Raw genomic sequence first — 11,177 nt, 5'->3', positions numbered from 1 at the left:
GCTACCTGAAGTGTAGAGAGAGACAAACATGGCTATCTGAAGGGTGGAGAGAAACAAACATGGCTACCTGAAGGGTGGAGAGAGACAAACATGGCTATCTGAAGGGTAGAGAGTAACAAACATGGCTACCTGAAGGGTGGAGAGAGACAAACATGGCTACCTGAAGGGTGGAGAGAGACAAACATGGCTACCTGAAGGGTGGAGAGAGACAAACATGGCTACCTGAAGGGTAGAGAGTAACAAACATGGCTATCTGAAGGGTGGAGAGAGACAAACATGGCTACCTGAAGGGTGGAGAGAGACAAACATGGCTACCTGAAGGGTGGAGAGAGACAAACGTGGCTACCTGAAGGGTGGAGAGAGACAAACATGGCTACCTGAAGGGTGGAGAGAGACAAACATGGCTACCTGAAGGGTGGAGAGAGAGAAACATGGCTACCTGAAGGGTGGAGAGAGACAAACATGGCTACCTGAAGGGTAGAGAGAAACAAACATGGCTACCTGAAGGGTGGAGAGAGACAAACATGGCTACCTGAAGGGTGGAGAGAAACATACATAGCTGTCTGAAGGGTGGCAATGTGCTGAGTTGTTTGGGTATCAGTCCTAACACTATTATGTTAAATGTACTGTAAACTCTATCTCGTACTTTATTTATTTGACTATATGAACAGTGAACATACAATTATATTTTGTTGGCTCATGCATTATCAAATGTTTGCTCTGTCTCCATCTGCTGGTATCGACTACTGGACTCGCTAATAAATCCCTCGAGCAATATTGGACAGACCCACAGCAAGAGAGAAATTAACCAAAATACAGGCCCGTCCTGATATAAATCACCGAATGCTTTAAAAAAAATTTTTTTTTTTAAATATAACGTAATGTTTACTGGTATTTGGTCGTGCTGGGACAATTAACGATAGTATTTGTGATCTGTTGTCAATGATGGCCTAGGATTATATCGTTATACGGTCATCACAGTATTATAATCTTGATGCTGCGGCAGAGAGCGACGACATCCCCCCTCACGAACCATTGATTGCCGTCCAGGGGAAGGAATTATCCAGGCGGCTGGAACCCTCCGGGCGTAGAACAGGAGGCATCTCTTCTAAACCGCGCGCCGTGGAACATCATGTCTGCTATGAGGACATTGACGGTGGCGGGACTGTTTTTGTCTTTTTGCGCCTTGGGGCTCATAGCAGTCGCAATATGTACTGACAATTGGTACGAGACGGATGCGAGGAGGCACAAGGAACGTTGTAAGAATTATTCCAACAAAAGAAACGACCCTGGATTCATCTATATCTCCAACCAGAATCTCCCACTACGTATGTTACCGAAGGAGAATAACGTGGAGAGGAAGAGGTCGAGTGGGGGACTCCTCCTGCGGGCTAAGCGGCACTTTTTGCCCCCTGCTCCGGCCATGGAGTCTCTCTGCAGTCGGCAGTACAACTCCACCATCTCCGGGCTGTGGAGGAAATGCCATCGAGAGGGATTCGACCTGGAGACAGAGGATCTTATCTTTAAAGGTGTCATCATTTGATCACGTCACACACAATGTATTGTTTATATATAATGTCAGTGGCATTGTAGTCTGTTTACAAGGCGTATTCATGCTCGTTGATGTGGTGAATAGAGCGAATCACCATCGGAATTTGAGCTCTGCATGAGGTGCTATCCGAGGTGCTGATCTAGCGGTTAGCGGTCCGCCCACATTCAAGGCCTACGCAGCCACAACAACAGCACGGCATTTCAGCCATCATTTCATAAAACAGTGACATTAATTTATTTTTAACTAGGCAAGTCAGTTAAGTACAAATTATTATTTACAATGACGTCCTACCGGGGAACAGTGTCTTAACTGCCTTGTTCAGGGGCAGAATGACAGATTTTTACCTTGTCAGCTCGGGGATTCGAACCAGCAACCAACCTCTCGGTTACTGGACCAACGTTCTAACCACTAGGCTACCTGCCGCCCCCAAACACACCAATGTGACACAAATGTTGACGTTTGATTTATTTGTGTCATCTCAACATTGTGTCAGTGTGTTCATGGGGTCATATTGTATTAGAATAGGCCCCACTTGTCTGTTTGGTATTTATGGATTAAAACCTATAGGCTACAGAGCTGAAACTAAGACCATAGGCCAATGTAAAAACACTGCATACTAACACTGACACTGTATGTGAGTATATGTGGTGAAACTATGGTTCATGCTGCTAGTCATTAAAAAAAATATCAGGTAGGCTACATATGCAAACATATGTGTCATTTCAATATGGCCTCTCCATTTTTTATTTAACCTTTATTTAAACAGGGAGTCACATTGAGATTTTAAAAAATATATATATTTTCCAAGAGAGCCCTGTACACATTGAAACTACATGTTGTTGTTTTTGTTCCTTCTCTGCAGGTTTGGTTCAACGCTGCACACCAATAAAATACTACTACTCTTCTTTAGCCCTCCCCAGACATCTGAGCATCAATATAACCAAGACTATTGGTCAGGATGAGTGGCACGCACTCCGTAAGTTACCATCATAACCCCCCTTTTTCAATCTAGGTCTGGGGGAATTAGAAAGCGCCTACAAAATGGCGCCTGGTTGGTTGGAAACACAGTGGGGTTAAAGGGTGGCTGGAAAACCCCCAGAACACACCTGGGTCACACTTTATTTACAGAGTTTGTTGATAGCCCGGATAGCCATACTATCTGTTTATAAGCAACTGCTTACTAAGGTTAGGGTTGGGTTTAGAATATGGGTAAGGGTTAGGGTTAGTAGATAGTTATTTGATATTGTACTGCTATTCTGTAGAGCATCTACAGATGGACTATCCAAATAATGTGTTATCCAAATCAGCCCTTCCCCCATCCATTAGAATTGAAATATCAATGTGGGCCCTCCCACAATTGTCAAAGATTACTGACATCAATTACTCCCAAGAGACATTGAGCACCCTCAACAGTCAATGTGTAATTCCAACCCTTCAGTCTTAACTAAATTGCCACCACCACAGCAAAATAAATTATTTTTATACTATGTCGACATCTTGATTTCTTCATCCCAAATTCCTCTCTCCCCTTGTGTAGACCTGCAGAGAATGACAGCCAGCTTCATCGGCATGGCGGTGTCCATCATCCTGTTCGGCTGGGTGATCGGAGCTCTGGGCTGCTGTCAGCAGCATGACCTGATGCAGTACGTAGCTGGACTCCTGTTTCTCATGGGAGGTAAGTTCTGAGAGAACACTGCTCTTCCTCATAGGAGGTGAATGACAAATTATGTTTTCAGAATACATAGCAATACCACTGGGGGGGGGGGGGTACAGTGTTTGTACAGTGTTTGTTATGGTTTGTTATGGAGAGTGAGGCATTGTCCTACTGGGCAGACCTATTCTGAATCTACCTCTGTTCTAGTCCCTATACTCACATCAGATAGGTGCAGTTAAATGTGTTGTTTTACAGGGTAAGCCATAGTAGTACTGCACCCCTGGAGCAAATTAGGGTTAAGTGCCTTGCTCAAGGGCACATCAACAGACTTTTCACGTTGTCTGCTCAGGTATTTGAACTAGCAACATTTTGGTTACTTGACCAACGCTCTAAATGCTAGGATAGGCTAGGCTACCTGCCCTGCCCTCTAATTGGCTTGGTGGGAATGTCACCATAGTGCTTCCACCTATCAAATCCTCTCAGATCTGCAAGAGTGGTTAGGGAGTAGGGACTAGGGTTCGATTTGGAATTCAGAAGTCACTCTAATATCAAATCAAATTTATTTCTATAGCCTTTCTTACATCAGCTGATATCTCAAAGTGCTGTACAGAAACCCAGCCTAAAACCCCAAACAGCAAGCAATGCAGGTGTAGAAGCATGATGGCTAGGAAAAACTCCCTAGAAAGGCCAAAACCTAGGAAGAAACCTAGAGAGGAACCAGGCTATGTGGGGTGGCCAGTCCTCTTCTGGCTGTGTCGGGTGGAGATTATAACAGAACATGACCAAGATGTTCAAATGTTCATAAATGACCAGCATGATCAAATAATAATAATCACAGTAGTTGTCGAGGGTGCAGCAAGTCAGCACCTCAGGAGTAAATGTCAGTTGGCTTTTCATAGCCGATCATTAAGAATATCTCTATCGCCCCTGCTGTCTCTAGAGAGTTGAAAACAGCAGGTCTGGGACAGGTAGCACGTCAGGTGAACAGGTCAGGGTTCCATGGCCACAGGCAGAACAGTTGAAACTGGAGCAGCAGCACGGCCAGGTGGACTGGGGGCAGCAAGGAGTCATCATGCCAGGTAGTCCTGAGGCATGGTCCCAGGGCTCAGGTCCCCCGAGAGAGAGAAAGAAAGAGAGAATTAGAGAGAGCATACTTAAATTCACACAGGACACCGGATAGGACAGGAGAAGTACTCCAGATATAACAAACTGACCCTAGCCCCCTGACACATAAACTACTGCAGCATAAATACTGGAGGCTGAGACAGGAGGGGTCAGGAGACACTGTGGCCCCATCTGATGATACCCCCAGACAGGGCCAAACAGGAAGGATATAACCCCACCCACTTTGCCAAAGCACAGCCCCCACACCACTAGAGGGATATCTTCAACCACCAACTTACCATCCTGAGACAAGGCCGAGTATAGCCCACAAAGATCTCCACCACGGCACAACCCAAGGGGGGTGCACCAACCCAGACAGAAAGATCACGTCAGTGACTCAACCCACTCAAGTGACGCACCCCTCCTAGGGACGGCATGAAAGAGCATCAGTAAGTCTGTGACTCAGCCCACGTAATAGGGTTAGAGGCAGAGAATCCCAGTGGAAAGAGGGCACCGGCCAGGCAGAGACAGCAAGGGTGGTTCGTTGCTCCAGAGCCTTTCCGTTCACCTTCACACTCCTGTGCCAGACTACACTCAATCATATGACCCACTGAAGAGATGAGTCTTCAGTAAAGACTTAAAGGTTGAGACCGAGTTTGCGTCTCTCACATGGGTAGGCAGACCATTCCATAAAAATGGAGCTCTATAGGAGAAAGCCCTGCCTCCAGCTGTTTGCTTAGAAAATCTAGGGACAATTAGGAGGCCTGCGTCTTGTGACCGTAGCGTACGTGTAGGTATGTACGGCAGGACCAAATCGGAAAGATAGGTAGGAGCAAGCCCATGTAATGCTTTGTAGGTTAGCAGTAAAAACCTTGAAACGGTCTTGTAATACCATCGATAAATGCATGAAACAGTCTGGTATATACTCTCTCCCTCTCTCTCTGTCGCTCTCTCTCCCTCTCTCTGTCTCTCTTCCTCTCTCTCACCCTCTCTCTGTCTCTCTTCCTCTCTCTCACCCTCTCTCTGTCTCTCTCCCTCTCTCTGTCTCTCTTCCTCTCTCTCACCCTCCCTCTCTCTCTCTCTCACTCTCTCTGTCTCTCTTCCTCTCTCACCCTCTCTCTGTCTCTCTCCCTCTCTCTGTCTCTCTTCCTCTCTCTCACCCTCTCTCTCCCTGTCTCTCTCTCTCTCCCTGTCTCTCTTCCTCTCTCTCACCCTCCCTCTCTCTGTCTCTCTCTCTCTCCCTCTCTCTGTCTCTCACCCTCTCTCTGTCTCTCTCTCTCACCCTCTCTTTGTCTCTCACCCTCTCTCTCACCCTCTCTCTCCCTCTCTCTGTCTCTCTTCCTCTCTCTCACCCTCTCTCTGTCTCTCTTCCTCTCTCTCACCCTCTCTCTCTCTCTTTCTCTCTTCCTCTCTCACCCTCTCTCTGTCTCTCTCACCCTCTCTTTGTCTCTCTCTGTCTCTCTCTCACCCTCTCTGTCTCTCACCCTCTCTCTGTCTCTCCTCCTCTCTCTCACCCTCTCTCTGTCTCTCCTCCTCCTCTCTCTCTCTCTCTCCGTCTCTCTCTGTCTCTCTCCGTCTCTCTCTCTCTCTCTCTCCCTCTCTCTCTCACCCTCTCTCTGTTTCTCTCACCCTCTCTGTTTCTCTCACCCTCTCTCTGTCTCTCTCACCCTCTCTGTCTCTCTCACCCTCTCTCTGTCTCTTTCTCTCTCTCTCTCTCTCTCTCTCTCTTCCTCTCTCTCACCCTCTTCTCTCTCTGTCCCATCAGGAACGTGCTGTATCATCTCTCTGTGTACATGTGTATCAGGGATCAACTTCCAACTGTCCCGTTATCCTCGCTACATGTATGGGATACCAGAGGACATCAGTCACGGATACGGTTGGTCCATGTTCTGCGCATGGGGGGGCCTAGGTCTCACCCTATTGGCCGGCTTTCTGTGCACCCTGGCTCCTTCCCTATACCCCCCCGTCCCTCACACTATGGTAGAGAGGCCGCAACGCAAGCCCCGACACGAGAACGGCTGTGTGTGACCCCATAGAAATCAACTACTATTTGAGTTGAATACAGGAGTGTGTGTGACATTCAGTGTCTGCCAGAATCTCCAGTGACAGGACTCTCATCCCTCCTAAGTCTTGTTTCTTCTATGAAAAAGAGATGCTTTTCTGTTCTGACTGGACAGGAGACGTTCCCCAGGGACTAAGAACTAAGATCTGTCAGTGTGTCTGACTGGACAAAGAAAGAAACAGACAGAAAGACATTGGCTCTGGTTCTCCAGCTGGACGGGGTCGGATGGTGACTGTTTACTGTGGAGGAATTCAGTTCTTCTTGTCTTCGGTCCTCCTCTTCCTCCTTCTTCCTCCAAAATGTCAACAGTTACAGAATGATCTTTTTTGTCCCAATAATGAATTGTTCGGTGTTATTGCTTGCTATTAAGAGGAGAAAAGTTACTCTCCTAAAATATCTTCCTGTACCTTTGACCTTTTGATGCTGGTTCTAAAAAAAATAACAAAAAGAACACAGAAGAACAATAATAGACAAACTTTAAGGGATGATTTCTAACTTCTACTTAAGTCTATCTTTCACTGACTCTGCCATTGACATCAATGCATGGCCAAGTGAAAAATTCGACATGAGTCCTAAGTTAGGATATACCCCCAAGCTAAGTTGTAATACATTAAAATCGTGTAGTAGTTTTACTGTTTGTACCCATCGAAAACAAAATAATATGTAAATGTCTATTTAGCAAATGTATGTACAGTATGTATGTATGTACAGTATGTATGTATGTACAGTATGTATGTATGTATGTATGTATGTACAGTATGTATGTGTGTGTGTGTGTGTGTCTGTGTGTGTGTGTGTGTGTGTGTGTGTGTGTGTGTATGTAGTATGTGTGTGTGTGTGTGTGTGTGTGTGTGTATGTATGTATGTATGTATGTATGTATGTATGTATGTATGTATGTATGTATGTATGTATGTATGTATGTACAGTATGTATGTATGTACAGTATGTATGTGTGTGTGTGTGTGTGTGTGTGTGTCTGTATGTGTGTGTGTGTGTGTGTGTGTGTGTGTGTATGTATGTATGTATGTATAGTATGTATGTGTGTGTGTGTGTCTGTGTGTGTGTGTGTGTGTGTGTGTGTGTGTGTGTGTGTGTGTGTGTGTGTGTGTATGTAGTATGTGTGTGTGTGTGTGTATGTATGTATGTATGTATGTATGTATGTATGTATGTATGTACAGTATGTATGTATGTACAGTATGTATGTATGTGTGTGTGTGTGTGTGTGTGTGTGTGGGTGTGTGTGTGTGTGTGTGTGTGTGTGTATGTGTGTGTGTGTGTGTGTGTGTGTGTGTGTGTGTGTGTGTGTGTGTATGTAGGTTTGCTTTTGTGTGTATTAAAAAAACAACATGAGCATTAAGATACAAGATTGTATTTGATGGGAAATGTTTTGATGTTCTTGAAGTTTACTGATCATGATAGTACCATCAAGATATTTTTGAAAAATAAAATGATGATACAAACCGTTGCTCTTGTGGTTGTGAATGTAACTATTATACAATAAAAGATAGCCGGTCCATTCAGACTCTGACCCTCTGTGAGAGGAGACAGTGATACTGGCCGTGGCAGATCTATGCATCGTATAGATCTGGGCTCCCGAGTGGCGTAGCGGTCTAAGGCACTGCATCTCAGTGCTAGAGGCGTCACTACAGACCCTGGTTCAGCGGTCTAAAACACTGCATCTCAGTGCTAGAGGCGTCACTACAGACCCTGGATCAGCTGTCTAAAACACTGCATCTCAGTGCTAGAGGCGTCACTACAGACCCTGGATCAGCTGTCTAAAACACTGCATCTCAGTGCTAGAGGCGTCACTACAGACCCTGGTTCAGCGGTCTAAAACACTGCATCTCAGTGCTAGAGGCGTCACTACAGACCCTGGTTCAGCGGTCTAAAACACTGCATCTCAGTGCTAGAGGCGTCACTACAGACCCTGGATCAGCTGTCTAAAACACTACATCTCAGTGCTAGAGGCGTCACTACAGACCCTGGTTCAGCGGTCTAAAACACTGCATCTCAGTGCTAGAGGCGTCACTACAGACCCTGGTTCAGCGGTCTAAAACAGAAAACACTGCATCTCAGTGCTAGAGGCGTCACTACAGACTCCCTGGTTTGAATCCAGGCTGTATCACAACTGGCTGTGATTTGGAGTTCCATAGGGCGGAGCACAATTGGCCCATCGTCGTTAGGGTTGGCCGGTGTTGTCACACCCTAATCTGTTTCACCTGGCTTTGTGATTGTCTCCAACCCCCTCCAGGTGTCACCCATCTTCCCCATTATCCCCTGTGTATTTATACCGGTGTTCTCTGTGTTGTCTGTTGCCAGTTCGTTATGTTCGTCAGACCTACCAGTGGTTTTTCCCTTTGCCACTGGCTTTGCTATAGTTCCTGTTGTCTAGTTTCCCGGTTTTGACCATTCCTATTTGTCTTGAGCGTGCCTGCCATCCTGCACCTTTGCCCCACCTATCTGAATTACTGACCTCTGCCTGACCTCTGTCTGACCTCTGCCTGCCATTGACCTGTCCTTTTGCATGCCCCTGTTAGAATAATAAACGTTGTTACTTCGACTCTGTCTGCACCTGGGTCTTACCCAACAGGTGATAGTACGAACTGGCCATGACTGACCCAGCAGACTCGGACCAGCTCCGCAACGCCATCTCTTCCCAAGGTGCCACCATTGGTTGGCATGAGGAGCTGCTTCGGGGCCTTATGGAAGGGTTCATGACCCAGAGATGTCATCACCTGGAGTAGAGGCGTCAATGTGTTACGCCTTAAAGGGCCAATCTCTGATTGCTATAAAAAAATAAAGAGAGTTACACACACTATATAAAGGCCCCCAGTAATGTATTGGGTTAAACCACCATTTCAGCATCACTGTCTTCTTCAGGGTGATGTCATGAATGCTTGAACCAGGTTATGTAGACAAACAGTGCAATTAGTTGCAACCAATGACAATAGAGAGGGGTGTGTCATAGTAATTAGGGTTGTAATTAGGGTGGTAAGGAAGTAAAACTGTAAAAAAAGACAATTTACAGCATGTTGAATTTCTTAGGCTATTGTTTTCAATATCATATTGCTACATATTGTACATAGTATTAAACTCAACATACATTATTTTTTTCATTTAATATACAGTATTTCATAGTTTCCATTTCACTTAATCTTTGTAACACATAATCATTTGGTTCAAACATAATGCATAACAAGCATCATCAACGAAGGGAACATCTTGGGAGCACACTGATAAGCTGTGGAAAAAATACGTTAATTTAGAAGACTAAACTGTGGAAATAATATGTTAATTTGGAAGACTAAGCTGTGGAAATAATATGTTAATTTGGAAGACTAAGCTGTGGAAATAATATGTTAATTTGGAAGTCTAAGCTGTGGAAATAATATGTTAATTTGGAAGTCTAAGCTGTGGACATAATATGTTAATTTATAAGACTAAGCTGTGGAAATAATATATTAATTTGGAAGACTAAGCTGTGGAAATAATATGTTAATTTGGAAGACTAAGCTGTGGAAATAATATGTTAATTTGGAAGACTAAGCTGTGGAAATAATATGTTAATTTGGAAGTCTAAGCTGTGGAAATAATATGTTAATTTGGAAGTCTAAGCTGTGGAAATAATATGTTAATTTATAAGACTAAGCTGTGGAAATAATATATTAATTTGGAAGACTAAGCTGTGGAAATAATATGTTAATTTGGAAGACTAAGCTGTGGAAATAATATGTTAATTTATAAGACTAAGCTGTGGAAATAATATGTTAATTTGGAAGACTAAGCTGTGGAAATAATATGTTAATTTAGAAGACTAAGCTGTGGAAATAATATGTTAATTTAGAAGCCTAAACTGTGGAAATAATATGTTAATTTAGAAATGTATAAAAAGAGCATGAGATCAAAGTCAATTATCAGACCACTAGGGGTCAGTGTTTTTAGATGAGATGTGTTGTCTAGTATGATACACTGAATGTACAAAACATTAGGAACACCTTCCTAATATTGATTTGCACACCCCTTTTTCTGCCCTCAGAAAGGCCTCAATTCGTCGGGGCTTGGGACTCTACAAGGTGTCGAAAGCCTTCCACAGGGATGCTGGCCCATGTTGACGCCAATGTTTCCCACAGTTGTGTCAAGTTGGCTGAATGTCCTTTGAGTGATGGACCATTCTTGATACACACAGGAAACTATTGAGCGTGAAAAACCCAGCAGTGTTGCAGTTCTTGACTCAAACCGGTGGGCCTGGTACTTACTACTATACCCCGTTCAAAGGCACTTAAATATTTTGTCTTGCCCATTCACCCTCTGAATGGCACACACACACAATCCATGTCTCAAGGCTAATAAATCTTTCTTTAACTTGTCTCCTCCCCTTCATCTACACTGATTGAGGTGGATTGAACAGGTGACATCAATAAGGGATCATATCTTTAATCTGGATTCACCTGGTCAGTCTGTTATGGAATGTTCCTAATGTTTTGTCCACTCATTGTATCTCGTTGGTCTGCAGTGCAGCACAGCCACCTTGGGAGAGACATTAAGCGACAGGATGAGATCAGAGATAGCAGGATCATTGGCTGCCGTCTGATAACAGGGAAAGTGGTCTAAACCTCTGAGTTATGACACACTGTGGTTCCAGTACTCCCTAACCCCGTTTAAACCTGGTTCTAACATGCGTCCTGTGTCCGGATTATCTCCACATTCTGATTGTGCCCACCTTTATAGACAGGTGTAGATGATGAAAAGACGCATTGTGATCCGATTTTGAATCAGATCTTATATGTGTAAACGGACAGGATCG

At 44.5% G+C, this 11,177-nt stretch overlaps 1 protein-coding gene across 1 annotated transcript; it reads left to right on the top strand.

The window, feature by feature from the left end:
- Positions 1 to 743: 743 nt before the first annotated feature.
- LOC109897673 (transmembrane protein 178B) lies at positions 744 to 7,857 on the top strand. The gene is made up of 4 exons (XM_020492179.2): positions 744 to 1,529; positions 2,415 to 2,528; positions 3,090 to 3,227; positions 6,076 to 7,857. Exons 1-4 carry the CDS (start codon positions 1,133 to 1,135, stop codon positions 6,336 to 6,338), a joined length of 912 nt encoding a protein of 303 aa, XP_020347768.1. The 5' UTR covers positions 744 to 1,132; the 3' UTR covers positions 6,339 to 7,857.
- Positions 7,858 to 11,177: the final 3,320 nt, after the last annotated feature.

This window comes from Oncorhynchus kisutch, linkage group LG10, assembly GCF_002021735.2.
Source record: "Oncorhynchus kisutch isolate 150728-3 linkage group LG10, Okis_V2, whole genome shotgun sequence".
Classification (NCBI taxonomy): domain Eukaryota; kingdom Metazoa; phylum Chordata; class Actinopteri; order Salmoniformes; family Salmonidae; genus Oncorhynchus; species Oncorhynchus kisutch.
This window is presented reverse-complemented; position numbering and strand designations above follow the sequence as displayed.